Raw genomic sequence first — 19,622 nt, forward strand, 5'->3', positions numbered from 1 at the left:
GGTACCGTCAACTTTGTGGCGGTAATTCTCAATAGTAACAGGGAACAAAATACTTGTTTTAAGAAATTATGTTAAGACTTTATTAGCTACAACACTAAAACATTGTACAGTGTCTCACATTGTGGCTACATGATAAAACAAAAACCTAACAACTCAATGAACCAAAAAGACAAACTGCAACAGAACAAAAATAACCACATCAGTGTCCTTTGAGAACCGTGAAACAACAACGTAAAAGGATTTTCTACGTGAGAAGTTTTAGTGAATCTCTATAAAAATAGTTCCTAAAACTGGCGTGATGTGATTTGACAAGATAGCAGTTTGTGTGATGGTTGTGGCGGGGAGGCGAAGCTGCAGGCTGTGGTGGCGGCCCTCGTCACGACTGTCTGCGTGATGGGCACGTACACGTACGCGGCCTCGCCTGTCGTCTTCGTCCTCAGGTTTCTTAGCGGCACTCGTCGTTAGGTGGCAGCGTGTACCTCTGTGGGTGGAGAAGTGCTTTAGAGGTTGTGGCTAGCAAAAGGAGAGGGGGAAGTTTAGAGGTTGGGAAGAATAGGAGGAGAAGTTAAGACATGTGATGCCATATTGGCCGTAATGTGTTTCGTAATGCGAGGAGGAAAGCGAGAGAGGCGAGACAAGACACGAGGAAAGCCTTGCGCACCAGTAGTGAAGGGGCCTCACCATGGAGATGGAGAACTCCTCCTGGTAGTAGTCGTACACCACCACTGTGCCGGGCTTCACGTCCTCCACGTCCACGGTTCGCGTCACTCTGAAGTTCACACAGGTGTCCTTCACCGTCAACTCGTTTATATAGAAGTTGATCTTGCTGCCGTCCACCTCGTAACGCCTGATGTTCTTGTCCTGTTTGGTGAGGAGCTTGAGGTCATCCTTATCCGGGATGTAACCCGAAATGAGGTCCACCTCGATGACCACCATGTTGGAGGCGCCGTCAGGAAGGCGGTAGGAGGCGCAGGCGGTGATGCGTTTGGTGACGCACAGGCGGTCTGGCACCGTAATGGTGTTGACGGTGAGGTCAAAGGCATCACTCGGCTCGGGGTTGGGAATGTTGTAACGGAGGACGCCCTGTGGGGAATAAAATGAGGTGTCATGGAGTATGGAGGGTTAGTACGTGTTGCATGCAGGTATTGCAGGCGTGAAACATTTAGTAGCGAGAACCAGCAGAGTGAAGTTACCTGCAGCACGGCGCATCCATCGCCTGTCATGGTGAGGCTCACTTGTGTTGGTAGTATAGGCAGCGTCTTCAACTGCTGCAGCAGCTTGTTGTCGTCATTCACGTTGAAGGTGTGCTCGAGCCCCTCGGCCTTGACGGAGGCGACTACATTGAGGGGACCCTGGTAACGGTGGCTCTCAAACAGAGTCAGCGCCTGCATGGCCACCACGGTGTCCTGCGGTGGAGAGAGAGCCACGCTTAGCCTGAGTCTTTGAGACTCCACAGGGATGGGGTGTGTACGGCACAACTCTTCCTCACCTTTGTGGGGCACAACTCTCCCTCACCTTTGTGGGGCACAACCCTCCCTCACCTGTGTGGAATAGAAGCCTCCCTGTCCGTTCCTCTGCGTGGTGATCCACTTCACCACCTTCCTCGCCTTGGGCTCATAGGTCTCTGGGTTGAGGGTCATCATGGCCAGGATGGCGTACCCCGCCACCTCCACGGCGGCAGCTCTGCTCCTGTCTGAAGGGGAAACTTGGAATTAACAAGGGAACAATGGCACATGAAGTGCAAAACGTGGCATCTCCTTTATTTCTCTCATCACCAGTCACCAGCAAGCTTTAGGTTGTGCGTTACCACCACAGTACCTTCAGGCAGCTTCCAGTGCATGGAGTTTGAAGTGACAACGGCTGCATTCTCCAGCTCCGTCAGGACGTCAGCTGCCTCGGGACGGCCAGCGAGGGCCATGGCGTAGGCTTTGAGGGCCAGGGTGTATGGATGGCGGGAGGACACACTGCTGAGGCATTGGATGGCCATGTCAAGAGGTGGAGCTGAAGGCTGCTCCCCGCCCTCCACCAGCGACATTAGCACGTAGGCTGTGAGAGGCGCTGGGGTCTTGCTGTCACTCACGCCACCCTGAAAAACATAACTTGAACTCGCACTGCAAGCAGCCTTACCGTGGGTGAAGGCAGCCCTCCTCATCCCCAGCTCTTGCATAAGGCTCCGATTGCAGCTTACTCCTATATGTTATGGTAGTTAACTCACAAGAAGACCGTACCTGCATGCTCTTGTGCAGCACCTTGCCAACAGCAGTGAAGCAGCCGTCGGGCCCCTGATGGCTCAGTAGCCACTTCCGCGTCTGGTTTAGCTTTTCCTCATCAACCTGAAACAATTACCGACGCGTGAACACACCGACGACTTCTTGTTCCTTTTTAGACTGAAATTTGTACCCAGTGCCTCTGTAATCTTGTAACACAGTGATGGTAGCCGCCCACACAGCGAGAAGCTTTGTCACCTCACCTGGATGTATTTTTTGGCCTGCGTGAAGGACTTAAGGACAAAAGCAGTCAACCAAGTTGATCCGGATTCGTCAGCGTTCCCGAAGGCGCTGTAGGAACCATTGTTTCTGCGGTAGAGTAGCTGGCGCTGGTAACCTGCCGGAGTGATTTGGGTGAGGTAGAGAGTCACAACGCACTGCTTACAGCGACCTACAGGTAGCACTAGCGGTGACCTACCGGCAGCATCAGCGGTACTCACCAGTGTTCATGTAGCGCATCAGCTTGGCGGTGGCCTCGGGTGTGGCCTGGCGCGTGGTCTCCAGGTAGTCCATCAGGAAGATGATCGGGGCGAAGTTCAACATGTTTTGCTCACCGCAGCCGTATGGCATCCGGATGAGGTGACCCAAATTCTGTGCGGGATGGAGTGCAAGAGTAAAGTGAAGGAACTGAAATATTGTCAAGGAACAAAATATTCCCCAAGATAATAAAATTAAATGTAAAGGGCGAAAATTGAGGTGGTTAAGGTGGTGGTGGTGTTAAACTAGCGGCGCACCCTCACCTCGAGCGAGAGCGCCAGTAGATCACCCACGGCCGTCACCCAGGCTCGTTCAGATCCCTCCACGTAGCCTCGTTCGGTTCCCTTTATAAACTCTGGCGGCAGTGTCAGGTCCCACGACTCCAACTCATCCGTGCCACTCGTGAAGTCTGTCCCGTTGCGGCAAAGGAAGGGGAAGGAATGACAACCGTCAGCACTAACATATGTGGTGGAGAGACTTTATAAGCATCGCAGTCATACAGTAGAGTGACTCACCTTCAGAACAGATGTACTTGCTAAAGGTCTTCTCCCTCGGGAAGCCGTCCGCCTCCACCTTGATGGGCCGTATCAAGGCATCCCTGAAGAGGAAATGGGAGGAGACAAGTCAGACAATCGTCACTGCAGGCAGGCCTCGTTCACTGTCCACCAGCAGGTCAAAGTTGGCCTGCACACTTGCTTACCTTTTCTGTGGAGAGTTTGCTCCCTCGCCACAAGTAGGGAAGTCCGTGGCGTCCACGGCGGCAGACACTGTCAGGTTCACGTCAGCAACCACCTTAGGAGTGACCCGCACCGTCAGCACTACCTTGTCGTTGGCTGGAATGCAGGCACTGCGCTTGCCTCTCGCCCCAGGTAACTCTGGCTCCTCCAGGATGTCATACTCGACGCTGTCCTCCAGCGTGATGGTGATCTGTAGGGCGACGCGGGTACCGTGCTGAGAGACGTCTGGCAGCAGTGGATGTGTTATGGACAGGCAGCAGGGCACTCGGCAGAGTGAAACTGTGTGAGATGTGCCGGTGTGCTTGTTGCAACCAGTACGCGCGCACACACACACACACTCACACACACACACACACACACACACACACACACACACACACACACACTCACCGGCAGGTCTTTGTCGTGGTAGTTGAACACACCCATCTTCACGGGCAGGGTTTCTCTGCGCTTGACTGTCGGCGGGAGCGTGAGGTCGACGAAGAAGGACGTGAAGGTGGTGATCGACTCCCTCTCGGACAGACCGACGCCTGCCTGAGGGTGGACACACACTGCCTTACCCACCCACTGCGTGATGGTGTCCGGCAGAGTCTGGTCCACCTTACGTGTTCCGTTCTCCCTGTGGGTTACCACACGTCAGCGACACCTGCACCTCTGCCGTTGTGTAACACTAGTACAGAACATGAAGGCGACCTCTTGCCTCATTAAACACGGGGTGACAACACTTACGGCACCACCATGATGTTCCACAGCCACGTCTCGGGGAAATTAGTCCTGGGAGCCTCCTCGTCACTGCTCTCGCTGCTGGTTTTGTGTTCAATCGCTTGCTCCCTGTCAGGGCCGAGGGCATCCTCGGCTATGGCGACGGCGCCGAGGGCCTGGGGGGGCGCTGCGGGTTTTGGACGATCAAACGCAATTCCGGCGATGCCAGCGGAGCCGCCGCCAAATCCATGATGACGGTATTCTGAGGCAAACACGAGTGGAGAGGGTGAATGTATCCTACATGACTGATGTTAGGGAAAGTTTCTCTCTCTTTTCGTAACAAAGTAAGAGTGTTTTGTATAGATCACATTTAAGGACAAGTACATTAACAGTATGCAGTGGTACGTCAGAGTTTTGTACAGGTGAACTCTCAGATGCTGTGGCTTTCGACACTCACCCTCTTTTTCGCAGGGGCGCGTCTCCACCGTCAGGTCCGTCAGCACGTAGAGGCCGGCGTCCTGTGGCGGAGATTCAGGTTATTGTTTAAGGCTGAGGAGCCGCGCCTCCAGACAGGTGGCGGCGAGGCACCGCTGGACTATGGGTGGCTCATGGGAAATTTCAAATTGAATTAACTTTAAATTGAAAATAATAATAATAGTTACTGAAATAGTGATAATTAATGAAATAATAATAACAATTATGATATTACCATTATTATTATTTTAAACAAGTAAAGGATGGTTTTCTGGGTCAGGAATTAACAAAGAGACAATAATCTACATTTTCGTTTGATGTTTTCAATGAAAGTGCTTCGTCTTACTCACCGAAAACATCTTGATAGCGTCGACGTAGCTGCTGTAGTAGCCGTAGTATAAGAATGAGTCATCTGGGGAAATAACACCTATAGAAACGTTAGTGGCAAGCGTCTTGTGAACACACACACACACACACACACACACACAAAGTATAACCTAACCTAACTTATATCTTATCACAAAGCTGGCATCTTTAATCACCTGTAAGTGGTGATCCAGCCTGTGCTTGCTGTTCTTGTCTCCTGCGCCTGTTGCAGTAATCATGGTCGTTGATTTGAGACCTGGACCACTTGTAGATGGTGAAGCGCTCCACGAAGTTGAAGAGTCTCTCCAAAGTGATTGGGTCAGGGTCTCCTGCCAGCAGCTCGGTGCTCTTGTCCACCACACCTGTGGGGGGAGGAACAAAGGGCGTGTCAACAACACCGCTTTACAAGAAGGAACATAACACAACACTTGGGTGTATTTTCATCACTCACGCTTCCTTTTAACCGTGTGCTTTGTCAGCTTCCTTCTAACCACACCCCTCCCGCAACACTCACCCACGCCTTCTATCCACACCTCTCCCGCAACACTCACCCACGCCTTCTATCCACACCTCTCCCGCAACACTCACCCACGCTACAGACGGAGTTAGGTTCCCCGCTCAGCGTGAAGGAAGCTGCCTCGCCAGGCTGTGCTTTCTTCGTTGACCAGCTCATTGACACGTTGTTAGCCAGGCAGCGGTCCACCTCCAGCTCGCGCATGTCCGACACCACCTCGCCATCAGCACGAGTATACCACACCAGCACCTGCGGCAACACCAACCAGATGCTACAGTGCCTATCTTACTAAGTTGTGTCGAGAGAGAGAGAGAGAGAGAGAGAGAGAGAGAGATTTAATACATCATCTCTCTTATTTTTCCTGTCAAACAGCCTGCCAGAGATTATTCCCACAAATGACAAACAAGGCCTCCCAGCATGGCTGCCGCAGCCCTGATAAGCACCTTAGCCGTCGGGGAGGCCGTCGGAGGCAGAGTGATCTCCAGATTCACGAGACCCCGCACGGTGCCCTCGATGGGGGGCGGCAGGGGCTCCACCATGTTCGCCACCTCGAAGGGAAGGTCACCGGCCGTCAGCGTGACCTCCTGCGTGGTCGAATGCTGAATCTGGCCACGGGACACGATCTGCGGCGGTAAGAGTGTTAGAGGGCAGGGGGAGGGGCAGGAGGAGGAGGAGAAGGATCAAGTAAGCTGCACACCACGAGGAATAGTTTGGCAGCACTTACCTGCACCGTGATGGCCGCGGTGGGCTGGTCGCGGGCCGAGAAGAGCATCGGCAGCACGTGTTTACTGGGGGCTTTGGGCGAGCACTCCAGCTTGTTCTCCGGCGCGATGATGAGCAGCGAGGAGTTGGAGGGCGAGAAGTAGTGCTCGATGTTGTCTGTGTACTCCGAGGACCTCATACCGGCGCGGCAGTTGAGGGCCTTCACCTGCGCGAGGGAAGGACGCCGGTGAGCAAAGCAATACTCGTGTTAGGCCCGAAGGCTGTTGAGCCAGGCAGCCAGAGCCACAAGATTTAGCAAAAGGAGCACGCAGCTCGCGCCATCCACTCACCAGGACACTGTAGGAGTTGTAGTTAGGAAGAACAATGTTCAGGATTCCGTTTGCTGCGGTGGTGTCGTTAGTACAGCATCCTGCGGCACACACCTCCACGGGCACGCCTGGTGCTGGGGTGCCGTCAGGTAACTCGGCCCGTAGCTGTCACAGACATGTCCATTAACACCTCACTCAAAATTGTAGTACCGTATTCCTTAAGGTTAAGGTTTCGGCGCCTTGTTTCGACTATTTTTAACAAGTTTTATTGCAAGTTATTGATGTTTGCATGGTTCTGGTGGTGGTTTAGTGTTACTCCATCATATCTGGGCAACACAAACATGACAGTCCTACTAGGCACAAGAGGCCTTTGAACATCTTCTTAAAAAGCGTTTCAAAATAGCTGCTCTTTATATCATGCACACTGGTGGGCGCCATAGCATTGTGTGCAGGAGGACCTGTGCCTGGGACTCACCTTGACGCTGTAGGGAAGGTTGGGCTTCATGAACTCGTCCTTGTACAGAGTCTTGAAGTTGACAGCAGAGCGAGTGATGGAGGTGCTCTGTGATTCCGTCATCTGCAGGCCGGTACCTTCCTCCTCCACCAGGGCGGAGGCGCGGACGGAGTACACGTTGCAGTCCATGATCCGCAGCTCATCTGCTGGCACCATAATGTCTCTGCACCCGTGGATCTGAAACACAAAAACACGTCTGGGCTCAGGGTTGATACATGAACCGGATATTTAAAGGCTCGGAGTATTGAGGACATTTTGAAACATTGAGTCGTACATCAGCATTACGGAACTATTAAAGAGTTTTGGAGACGCTGAGTGACGGACGTGGCAGCGAGAGGCACTGCTGGGATACTCACGGTGGTGTTGGTGATTTTTGAGACGCTGCACTTCCTGCTCTGGTGGTTGTAAATGGTGAAGGAGAGGTTGCCCTTCACTGGCTGTCCGAACGTGTAGCTGCAGGGGAGAAACAGGATGAGCACACAAGACTTGCAAAGAGAGTGAAAACGATCTTAGTTTCCTTCAATCTCCTTTCAGTCCCTTACACTTACACTGTAGTCCTTCTGGCTTTCATCTTGTTATGCAAACCCAATTTCAAGTTTCCTTTCTTTGACCACCCACCCTCCTTCCAGTACTCCACACCCTTCCACCTCCATCCCTTCCATCTCTGTCACTTCTGTCCTCATTCTAGTAATCCACATCTTTGCTCGTACGCGTCTTCCATCTTCCACCGCCTCTCATTTATTGTACATCCTTCTGCCATGCCTATTCCAGTAATGTATGCCCTTCCACCTATAATTCTTCCACTCCTTTTACGCCTGTGCCAGACGCCCAAGCCCCTCTGCACTGCGTCAGGAGCTCACTTGGCACACACGGTGAAGGTGAAGTTCTCAGCCGTGGCCAGGATGTAGGGTGGGGGCTTGATTTTTATTTCGTAGCGCGGCAGCACAAACTCCTCCACCACGAACCTCTGTATTGTCGTCCCTGTTGGCGTCGTGAGGTGGATGGTGTAGGAACCCTGCAGGAAGAGGGAGAAGAGGCTTGTGTTCAGACCCAATATTTACACTTACAGCCCATGCCAACCGCTACCAAAACACCTGTCATGATTCTTTTGTAGAGGAGTTCATTTGCTTTCTATAATCACCATAATACACCGCATATCTGTTCAGCCTAACTTGGGAAGCTGATAAAAAGGCTCAGGTAAAACAGTTCCGCAGGTGGCACTAATTAGTGAAGCCACATGAAGAAAGTAGAAAGGAAAAGCGTTTATCCCTTCCATGTCCTTGTTGTGAGTCTCAGGTTACTTGCGTCTGTCCTCCACTCTCTATGCACCTTTGTTTACCTGTACCTGTATATGCCTGTCTGTGCCGGGTTTCCACTCACCTCCTCGGGCTCGTCGGCCAGCTGGAATTCAAGGTGGACCAAACCCTCGTGGTTGCTGACGTTCTTCCACTGGGCGACCCTGTTCCTGGAGGGCGTGGTGACCCAGATCTCTTGATACTGGGGAAGGAAGGTTACAGGTCAGAAGGTCACGACCGTATGACTGCAGGAGATTTCAAACAGCAGCAGACTTTTGGATCTTTGTTACGTAAAGGTGACAGACACTTTGGTACTGCAGGGAAGAACAGGGACATCCTTGGGTAACACAGTGAGGTGAAGGTTTAGGGAAGTGACATGTAGGAAGAAGCGCTGGAGGAAAGGGATTCTAGTGCCAGTGCCACCAGTAGAAGCATAAAGTGAGGAAAAAAGCGCTGCCACTTACATCCTTCGTGGACACCTCCATCTTGTTGCCGGTGATTGTCAGGATGCGGAACTGCACCTTCTCCCCGGGCCGGTACTTGTACCTGTCCGTCTGTATGAAAGTCTTCTCATTGGACCGCTTGATGGAGAGACCCACTGTGTCGTTCAGCTTGAGACCGCTCAGGCTGCCTTTGATGTGCAGGTTGCCGCTGTACTGCTCGATGGTTGGCAGGTTGAGGTTGTGACACTTCTCGTACTTGCCTGCACACAGAGACAAGACACTCAGCTGCCCGCACCATTGACAAGACACTCAGCTGCCCGCACCATTGACAAGACACTCAGCTGCCCGCACCATTGACAAGACACTCAGCTGCCCGCACCATTGACAAGACACTCAGCTGCCCGCACCATTGACAAGACACTCAGCTGCCCGCACCATTGACAAGACACTCAGCTGCCCGCACCATTGACAAGACACTCAGCTGGTCTTCTTACTCAACAATCTCTATTCCTGGTATGCAAAGTACCCATCAATTTTCTAAGATTACAAGCAGATCAAGAGACTTGATAACTGATTACAAAAAAACTCAATTATGACAAACCACGAGGAACAAACCTGACGGGATGTTTATAATCTCCTGGAAAATAGTCTGGTTTCTGTCTTCAATAAGCTTGCTGCTGTCCCAGATGGAGAGGGAGACGTTGAGGACGCCTGGTGGGGCCGCGGGGTCAGTCACGAACACGCACAGTTGCTGCTCGTGATCACTGATGGCTTGCCGGGGCGTCGTGAGGATGTAAGCTCTGCAAAGACAGGAAGGAACATGGTATTAATCCACAGGCACAACTTTTCCGGGCGCCAGACTGCGCCTTTTACTGAGCAACGCAGTAACCTATTTAATGAAAGTCTAGTAATTATAATCCTTCAGTGGATTGCCTGCACGGTTCGCTGATCATTAGAAAAAAACAATGGTGGAACGAAAAACGGTTCCTTCCACTAAGTGTGAAGCCTCGAGACCACAGTGAACCACTACGAAGCTGTTCATGAATAACTTGGCACCATCGCATGCCCCACCACTGCAACTCGGACACCAGCCCACTCCTTCCGTCTTTACATCACCAAGTCTACGTGAACCCTTGCAATTCTTCACTACACAACACTAACCCAGACGACGCTTGATCCCGCTGGCAGTGAACCCTCGCAACTCGTGAACTCTTACCGAAATGATCCAGTTCGTCATAATTACGCTGCGCAACTGAAAAAAAGCCCATTCCTGCAATAAAGACCTCCCGTACCTTTCCCCCCACGCCCTCTGACGGGAAGTGGGCGAGGTCTTAACGCTCCACTGACACACGTGGCCACCCGCACCTGACCACCGCGTGCAGATGAGTCAAAGTCAGGAGTCATCGGGTACACAGCGCCACATCCCGCGCCTCCGTGACGTCAACAAACACACGTGGCGAGACTGATGGTTTTATACTTGGAGTGTGACGCGCGCTCAGGGGAAAAGTTGGTGGGAGATTGTGCTGGAGTGTGGGACGCGTGCTTGGTGATTTATGCGGTGTTGGTCTTGTTAACTTTCAGAATAATGAGAGACCTATGGCCACTCAAAAAGGTAAATGAATAAAAATAAAATAAATAAACAAAAATAAATAAATTGAAATGACATAATACGCACCAAAAAAAAAAAAAACGAAGTATTAAATTTTGTATGGAAATATAGGAAATGTTTTGGCAGCACGCGTGATAAATGTGCAAGGTGTTCTTAGGCAAAATACAAGAGAAGTTTATAAAAGTCGTGCGGCAAATGTGAAAGATCGAAGGAAATTCATACATTTGTACGGAATTTAAACATTTTATACAACATATACATGAAGATAACTTGGCAAAATGTCAAGGAAAAGTGTAGAATTGTGGGAAAAATGTGAAATCGTGACGGGGAAATCTCAAGGAAACCTAAAATAGTCAAGGAAATCAGTAAAACCATCCATCTAATCTTGCTAGCACAGACTGAACCACAGCACCGCTCACCGCCCCCCCACCCCCCACCCTCCGCCCCGCCTCCTGCCTCTCCCTCCCCGCAGCCTGACGTTCAATTAAGAGCGAAGGAAAAAGTACAAAAAGAGGCACTGAATGGGTTATGAAATTAGTCACCCCGGATGTACAGGAGCGGGGTGATGTATGCATGATAGTGTCCCATTCAAGGCCACTGCTCCGTGTGTGTGTGTGTGTGTGTGTAAACAAGCTTCCCTTCCTGTCCTCCTTTTTCCTCTTTCCCTTCTCAGTTCTCCGTTTTCTTCCTTCCCTTTCGTGTTCTTCTTTTCTGTCTTTCCCTTTCCTCTTCTCCGTTCCCTTTTTCTTTCTCTTCTCTCTTCCTTTCCCATTCTTTCTTTCCTCAAAAATCTTCACTCTCTCTCTCTCTCTCTCTCTCTCTCTCTCTCTCTCTCTCTCTCTCTCTCTCTCTCTCTCTCTCTCTCTCTCTCTCCTTCCTTCCCTTTCTCCCTCCCTCCCTTCTCTTCCTTTCCCTGCTTCTTTGCTTCCCTCCTTCCTTCTTTCCTTCCTTCTTTTCTTCCTTCCTTCTTTCCTTGGTTGGTTGCTTGCTTGCTTCCCTCCTTCTCTTTCTTCCTTTCATCCTTCCTTTACTTCCTTCCATCTTTTCCCCTGCCTTTCCTTCCTTGCTTCATTCCCTCCCTACCTCCCTCCCTCCTTCCTTCCTTTCTTTTGTACACCTGCATCTGCACAGGTGACATGTAGCCGTCACTCGTGCTTGCGTGGTGAGTCACATAAACACCACAGGGAGCGTGACGCACTGGGAGGAGCGTGGCCAGTACGTGCCGAGGTGACACGCCGGAAGGGGAAGTGCACGTGGTGGGGCTGAGGGGAGATGAGGCGAACTGGACTGCACCGGAGTGTGGAGAGAGAAGTGGAGAGGGGATAAACTGCACCGGGTTTGTGAATAAAGAAGGAAATCAAGAAGGACGATAAATATATAGAGAAGGAAATAAACTGCACCGGGATGTGACAAAAAAAAAGAAATACAAAAAATAAAGAAATAAAGTACAATAAAGAAGTGAAATATTTGGTATTCAAGGATTTCTTTTTCTGATCTCTTTTCACTATTATTCAAGCGTTTACACTTATCGTATTACCAAATGTTTTTTTTTTTTTATTTATTTTCATGTAATTTGAGAAGCTGTTTTGCGTGTGTTAGGAAATTCTCTGTTGTAGGAAATGTTTTGGTACACGTGTCTTTCATAGCTCATTATTATTGTTATTATTTTTTTTTGGGGGGGGGATTTTTTTTTTTTTTGACATTGTTGAGTCTTTACATGGAGAGTGAATAATTAACCAAGAGAGATCCAGGTATTTCATATCGTAAAGCAAGGCGTTCCTTCATATAACCACAGCACTGCGCACCTCCTCTCAAGATGCGCGCCTTGCATAATGAGCCTTGCATAATACGAAATAGAAGACACGAATGTAAAAGAAGAAAAACTCATGATTTCTTGTCTGTCAAACCCTCCACCTTACTGACGCAAGACAACCTCCACACCCTCGAAACAGACGAGCTTCAACCACACACACAAGATATTTGTTGACACGAAGGTGACTTTCCCTGAGCTACACACTTCCTGCTAAGAAAACACTTCATTAAACAATCAGTCCTTTAATGAAGGTCCACACCTGTACAAAATTTAAAAAAAAATTTTGCGATGAAAATTTTCCTCTAAGATTACTGATGATTAAATTACGAAAAGTACAATATTGATGTAAAGAGTGTACATCAAGCGACAAGTTATTTTTGTCTTAATATTTTTTTTTTTTAAAGTGAAATATGGTTATTATCTACGCGCCACTCCTAACAACATAAAAAAATATTTTACATATTTACAATGGTTCTTCTTAAGTGAAGAACATATCCCTGTCATCAGATGAAAATGAAGTTTGAAAATGGTCTCGCTTTTTAAAACCTTAACTGAATGGCACGACCTTCTAGAAACAAGCGCCACACTCACATAACAAGCGCCACACTCACATAACAAGCGCTACACTCACATAACAAGCGCCACACTCACATAACAAGCGCTACACTCACATAACAAGCGCCACACTCACATAACAAGCGCCACACTCACAAAACAAGCGCTACACTCACATAACAAGCGCCACACTCACATAACAAGCGCCACACTCACATAACAAGCGCTACACTCACATAACAAGCGCTACACTCACATAACAAGCGCTACACTCACATAACAAGCGCTACACTCACATAACAAGCGCTACACTCACATACCAAGCGCCACACTGCGATGCCTTCCAATTTCCAAACCTGAGCTTCTAGGAACTCAAGGACAAAGGAGCACAAGGATAAAAGGTTAGGATTCAAGGACATAGTGCTTAGGGTTTCCTGGGAGGGTAACTGGAGCAGGACACTGGAGGAAAGTAGGTAACCAGCAAAAGTGGAGTCTTTAATGATGAGTATCCTTCTTTTTTTGTGTTAGACTTGCATTATTTTTCAAGGTTAAGGGTGTCCTGGTAGAATAACTGGTACAGAACTCCCAAAAGAACACCAGGAAAACAGGAGTCCTTAATGACAAGTATCCTCCTTTCTTTTTGTGTTAAATGTACGAACAGTTTCCTTTTATTTATTCTTTTTTTTTCCCAAGGTTAAAAGTTCAGAAGTTAGGTGTGTCCTGGAAGAATAACTGGTATTGGACTCTGAGGGACACTAGGAAAACGATGAATCCTTAATAAGTATCCTTCCTTGTTTCCTTTTTGTGTTAAGCTTACATCACTTCTTCAAGGTTAAAGGTTCAGAAGTTAGGCGCCCCTGTGACGTGTCATTGCAACTAATTCTTGACTGTTTTTTGAAGCGAGGAGTTGAAATTCAATATATGATTTACAGAAGGAAGCAGCGGTCAGGGACACAGTGATTGGATGAAAAGGAACGAATGAAAGATAATTAATAAACAATATGAGGAGAAAGGAAAGGTGGTGGTGGTGGTGGTGGTAGTGGTGACTGGATAAAAAGTTATTAATTCTAAAACAAAAGGAAGAAGACAGAACAAAGAGGAGGAAGAGCAGGAGGAGGAGAAAGAGAAATAAAAGACGGAGGCGAAGGAGTAAGAGGAGGAGGAGGAAGATAAGGAGAGGAAGAAGTAAGGGAAGAAGGAAGAGTAGGAGGACAGAAAAGAGGAGGAGGAGGACGGGGAGGAAAGCAAGAGAAGGAAGAAGAGAATGAGGATTAAGAGGAGGAGGAGGAGGATTAGGAGAAGCAAGAGGAGGAGGAGGAGAAGGATTAAGAGAAGGAAGAGGAGGAGGAGGATGAGAAGAAGCAAGAGGAGGAGGAGGAGAAGGATTAAGAGAAGGAAGAGGAGGAGGAGGATGAGAAGAAGCAAGAGGAGGAGGAGGAGAAGGATTAAGAGAAGGAAGAGGAGGAGGATTAAGAGAAGGAAGAGGAGGATAGTAGTAGTGGTGGTGGTGGTGGTGGTGATAATTATAAATCCACCTTTTCTATCGCGATTCTGAACAAACCCCATAACAAAGAACAAAAATAAATAAAAAAAATAAATAAATACCAGGGAGAATTAAGGAGCGGTTGATAATTTATAAATCCACCTTCTTCCAACAAGATTCTTAACAAACTGCACGATGAAGAACAAAGAACAAAATACAAACATCAACAAAACACTTGATAATTTACAGACCCACCTTCCCTATTGACACTGAACGAACTGAACCACAAGGAACAAAAAAAGCGAAGAAATCAGACTCTCAGTTTTAGGTACGGTAACTGACGACGCGGTTTAAATATATTCAGAAGGCGAGGTTCATCTAATTTTTTCTCCCTAGGTTAATGAGCTGAGATTCCTGCGGCTTCTTGGTGATGTCCTATGTCCTGATATCTTGATGCTTCCTTCGCGTGTCCCCACAGCTTAACTTTCTCTTCTCTTCTCTTCTCTGCCCTGCCCTTCTCTTCTCTTCTCTCCACGCCTTCGTCCCTTCACACCCACGTCTCCCCAGTGCTTCAAGGGCGTTTGTGCTTGATAGAATGTATAGTATTGACTGTCTTATTTCCTTCACTTCACTGTTTCGCTCTTCTGTTTGTGTCACCCGCTATTCATCACTTTCCATTTTTTTTATTTTATTTTGTTTTCATCTCCCTATTCTTTCTTTTTATCTTCTTTTATGCTTCTTGCTTTTATTTTATTTATTTTTTTTATCTTTTCTGCCTCTCTTCAACACTCCCCTACCTTCCCTTTTCTTCTCTTCCGTTTTTCTTCTCTATTCTCCTCTTTCCTCCCCCCTTTTTCTTATCCCTCGGTCTTCCCTCCCCCTCCTCTATTCCCATCCTTCTACCTTAAGTCCTCCCTTCCTGTCTTTAATCTCTCCTTTCCCTCCCCTTCATCCCCTTCTCCCTTCCTCATCCTTTCCCTTCATGAGCACAACATACGAAGGCCACACACACACACACACACACACACACACACACACGTACGTCCACAACATCTTCCACGCGTCATCCCTCTATTCTTCTCAGAAACACCTGCTCATCTCCACTCATCTCCCAACTCCACCCCCTTCTATTTGCACCTCCCTACCACTCCCTCCTCCTTCCTTCTTTCTTCCTTCCCTCCACCTCTTCAGTCAAGGCCACAACCTTCAACCCACGTCGTCTAGTCATTCGCTCCTCACTCAGCCCGGTGTTTCCAGGCGCTGTTATTTACTTAGACTGCTGACAAGAGGCACAGCGAGCATAGCAGGGTAGCATCGTGCCTCGCCGTCTGCTGTCTGCTTCCTTAGAGACAAAGCTGACCAGGAACCATATTCTGAAACTTCTGCGTCAAATCTATACTACTTTCATAAGGCTCCAAGTTGAAGTTATAAGATTAAGAGTGTCTTTTATGGTTGTAATGACAGATTAAGAAGGTTTCTATATTATTAATAGGGGTTAATACTCTTGAAATTCATATCTGTGGCCTTGGAAGATAGGCGTGGTGAGGCAGCGGGGCGTTTCTGAATACAGGTATAGGGGAAGCGGTGGTGAGGTGGTGAGGTGGTGGTGAGGTGGTGAAGTGGTGGTGTGAAGGGTATCAAGGGAGGTTGTTGAAAGAATTAATGTTCCTTGGGTGATTAAGAGTTGTTGGGTTATTTTTTTTTATTTATTTATTTATTTATTTATTAATTTTCAAGTCGTACAAGGTTTTTTTCATATTTTTGTTCCAGACGTTTCTCTCGTGTTGCATATTTTTCAAGTCTTTTATCGCGTTTTTTCCTCTTTTCCTTTTTTAATTAGCAGTGTATAATTCACAACACATTTTTTTTTATATCTTAATTTATTTTCAGACATTTTCCCTCATGTTGCATAATTTAACATTTTAATTTTTCGACACTAAGATACAACTTTCAAACAAACAAGTGTGCCGAGGGAAGTGAAAGTTGTAGCGCCGTTCACATTCTAATACCGGTGTGTCTAAACTGCAGGTTCTTCAATCCACGTGGCGGGAACGCTAAGAGGTCACGCCACGTTCTATTTTCCTCTCCCACTCACGTTTCTGTGTGTCAGTGTTAACGTGGCAGAGAATGAGGATCAGACACGCTCCCTTTTGCTCTCCCTCTCAAGATTGCGTGTTGTGTGTGTCAGTATGAACGCGGCACAGAATGAGAGGTGACGCCAGGGTGCTTTTTCGTGTCAAAATTTGTTATTATCAATTTTAACGTTGCAGGGAATGAAAGGTGACGCCAGTGTTCTGCCTCGTAGTAAGACTCATACTTGTCTGTCAATTCCAACGTGGCAGGGAATGAGAGGTGATGTCAATGTCCTGGTTTGTCAGTTTCAACGTGACGCCAGTGTGCTTTTTCGTGTCAAGATGTATGCGTCTGTGTGTCAGTTTCATCGTGGCAGAGAATGAAAGATGGCGCCAATGTACTATATTCTAAATCTCTTGCATTGCACCCTGACTACTTACCAAAGGCTCTAATCGAAGTGACACAGGTTTTGAATTATCTTACGGTTCTAGTGATAAATTAACAAGATTTCTGCATTAACAGGAGAAGCACTCATGAGAACCCCACTAATCATCTCTGTGGCCTTTGAGAACAGTCGGGATAAGAGAGTGAAGAGCTACAGAATGAAGGTCACTGTGTAGCTTCCTCGTCTACAGGATTCCGTGATTCATGTGGGAATTTTTATGTGGCAGGGAATGAGAGGTAACAATGTACATCCTCGTATTCAAGACTCTGTGCTTTTTGTCTTGGTATTAATGCAGGGGCGGGAAGATGAAGCCAGTGTTGTGTGTCTGGTGAGGGACAGGCTTGCTCGACACTTGCTGCTTGGTGTTTGTTGATAAGTCAGGCTTTTTGTTTTTTTTAAGGAGACGTTCAAATGTTAAGTTGCAATAAAGTATTAGTTATAGCCAACCCTGTTTGTGTCTTTTCCCTCCTTCCTCCCTCTCTCCCTCTCTCTTTTTCCCTGCTTCCTCCTTTCCAAATGTAATAAATAATTCTCTCTACTTGCTTGTAAGTCTTGCCCTCCCTCCTCTCCTTATCTCTCCCTCCTTTCTTCCTTTCCTTGTTTCTCCTCTCTCTCTTATTTTCTCTTATTTTCTTCTCTGTCTTATTTTCTCCATCTTTACAATGCATCTATCCTTTCTTACTTGCTTGTTCCTCCCTTTCTCTCTCCCTCCCTCCCTCCTTCCCATGTCACTCTCCACGCCTTCTTTCCTCCACCTCCACCCTTTGTCTCCTGGTATCCATTCTCTCCTGCCTGCTTGCAAACCTCCTTCCCTCCAAGCCTTCTTCCCTCCCTCCCTCCCTCCCTCCTCGTACATTCCCACCACCACTCCCTCTTCCCTTGTCGCCATGCCCTCTCTCCTTCATTCTTTTATCTCTCTCTCCTTTTGTTCTCTTATCCTTTTTCTTTGCTCCCTCTCTCACTCCTGCCGCCTCTCCTTCTGTCTGTTTGCACGTCTTCGTACTTTTTTTATATCTTTCTCCTTCCATTCCTTATCTCTCTGTCTGTCACTCTTCTACCTTTCTCCATTCCTCCACCTCTCTCTCTCTCCCAACTCAACTTAAGCCCTCATTATTTACACCTCCATGCTATCTCTCCACTCCTCCACCTCTCCCACACTAACCTATTACACCTCCATGCTTTCTCTCCACTCCTCGATCTCTCCTCTCTCCACCCGTGCCTCCACTTATCTAAGTCACCGAGGTCAGTATCCAGAAACACGACAGGAGGAAACACACACACACACACACACACACACACACACATGCCTTAGGTCATCATAAAAAAAGCAGATGCGAACCAATGCAACGCTCTGCCCATGCACTGTCTAGGGGTATCTGGGGGCGTCAGGGGGAGGCAGGGAGTAGCAGGGGGAAGGCAGGGGAAGACGGGGTGTCAGTGAGATGAGAGAGGTCTCAGGGAGAGGCAGAAGGAAGGGGAGGCAGGGGTGACAAGGGAGGCAATGGAAGGCAGGGGGAGAAGGGGTGTCAGTGAGTTGGGAGAAGCTTCAGGGAGAGGCAGAAGGAAGGGGAGGCAGGGGGAAGCAGGAGGCGTCAGGGGAAGATAAGGGGAGACAGGGGGCGGCAGAGGGGCGGCAAGAAGTTTTTGTCATGTTATTCCCCGCAGCATTGAGCCACGGGAACCTTGAAGGCCATTCACCCTCGCCTTGGGGAAATACAAAGTTTACAGGAGACCATACTGGCTCGCCTGCCCCGCGGAATACCAAGGAGTTCCATTATACAGGGATTATACACGGGGTTGTATTATTCACGACCTCCAGTACATTAGAGGCAAGGCGGAGGAGAGGAAGTGTCTCGATCTACAGCTACTTCTTGAGCCGGGAGGTTAATGTCAGGCGGCGGGTTTTTCTGGAATGGTTGGGTTGTGGCAGATTTATGGTGCCAGAGGGTCCTCCACTGTGTCTGGATGATGAGTGTTTGTGGGACTGGTTTAGAAAGACAGTGAGAGACAGGAAGGCAGGTAGGGAGACAGTGAGAGACAGGAAGGCAGGCAGGGAGACAGTGAGAGACAGGAAGGCAGACAGGGAGACAGTGAGAGACAGGAAGGGAAATTGAGACAGGCAGACAAAGACAGAAACAAATAGACAGTGAGACAAACAGGAAGACAAATTTAGAAAGATAGACAGACTAAGAGAAGGGCACACAGAGACAAGGAGAGATGAGATGGGGTGTAACAAGAAAAGAAAAAAAAATGTATTAATGATGAGGTTGATTACCTTCTCACCTGCCAGGTCAGAATGTATAAGCAAGGAAAATACAAGAAAAATTTTTTGGCGATACCGTACGTGTGTGTGTATGTGTATGCGTGTGTGTGTGTGTAATATGTATACGTTCTCAGAAAAGATCGTGACTAACCATAAACGATCTGTATGACTGAAATATTGACATGAACTTAAACACAAGCCTGTATGAAGCTGGCTGCATAAATATATCGGAGAAAACCTGTATGAACCTAACTAAGGCGCTCTTGAAATATACAAGCATGGTGTCAGTGAACCCCGTTAAAAGGGAACCAATACGTGGCGTGTATACATATAAACACTCACAGACACGGACCTCCATCAGTGTCCACCTACTCACTCTCCCTGTCTCTCCCTGTCTCTCCCTCACCCTCCCTGCCACTCCCTCGGGTTGATGTCCTCCCGGCGTGCCCTTCTCTCTCCAAGGTCAGGTCACGCCCCTTGCCTCAAGCCCACACAGCCTCCACCCTCCTAGCAACCAACCCATCCTGTCCCCTCCTACCCGGCCCAGGTAAACACAGGTAA

The 19,622-nt window shown here is 48.3% G+C and overlaps 1 protein-coding gene across 1 annotated transcript in view; it reads right to left on the minus strand.

The window, feature by feature from the left end:
* Positions 1–56: 56 nt before the first annotated feature.
* LOC135093725 (alpha-2-macroglobulin-like) overlaps positions 57–19,622 on the minus strand; it is a 36,699-nt gene continuing 17,133 nt past the window's right edge. The window contains exons 2-27 of the mRNA XM_063993265.1: positions 9,436–9,620; positions 8,842–9,080; positions 8,463–8,579; positions 7,943–8,097; positions 7,439–7,535; positions 7,044–7,259; positions 6,590–6,733; positions 6,262–6,465; positions 5,981–6,160; positions 5,612–5,786; positions 5,200–5,385; positions 5,008–5,084; positions 4,641–4,701; positions 4,211–4,445; positions 3,872–4,100; positions 3,445–3,671; positions 3,260–3,342; positions 3,008–3,153; positions 2,708–2,858; positions 2,471–2,604; positions 2,229–2,333; positions 1,819–2,086; positions 1,542–1,693; positions 1,194–1,406; positions 682–1,083; positions 57–481 (exon numbers count right to left, since the gene is read on the minus strand). Coding sequence (XP_063849335.1) covers positions 446–481; positions 682–1,083; positions 1,194–1,406; positions 1,542–1,693; positions 1,819–2,086; positions 2,229–2,333; positions 2,471–2,604; positions 2,708–2,858; positions 3,008–3,153; positions 3,260–3,342; positions 3,445–3,671; positions 3,872–4,100; positions 4,211–4,445; positions 4,641–4,701; positions 5,008–5,084; positions 5,200–5,385; positions 5,612–5,786; positions 5,981–6,160; positions 6,262–6,465; positions 6,590–6,733; positions 7,044–7,259; positions 7,439–7,535; positions 7,943–8,097; positions 8,463–8,579; positions 8,842–9,080; positions 9,436–9,620 — 4,417 coding nt within the window. The 3' untranslated portion in view covers positions 57–445. The remainder of the gene's footprint in view (positions 482–681; positions 1,084–1,193; positions 1,407–1,541; positions 1,694–1,818; positions 2,087–2,228; positions 2,334–2,470; positions 2,605–2,707; positions 2,859–3,007; positions 3,154–3,259; positions 3,343–3,444; positions 3,672–3,871; positions 4,101–4,210; positions 4,446–4,640; positions 4,702–5,007; positions 5,085–5,199; positions 5,386–5,611; positions 5,787–5,980; positions 6,161–6,261; positions 6,466–6,589; positions 6,734–7,043; positions 7,260–7,438; positions 7,536–7,942; positions 8,098–8,462; positions 8,580–8,841; positions 9,081–9,435; positions 9,621–19,622) is intronic.

The sequence above is a fragment of the Scylla paramamosain genome, chromosome 43 (assembly GCF_035594125.1).
Source record: "Scylla paramamosain isolate STU-SP2022 chromosome 43, ASM3559412v1, whole genome shotgun sequence".
NCBI lineage: Eukaryota > Metazoa > Arthropoda > Malacostraca > Decapoda > Portunidae > Scylla > Scylla paramamosain.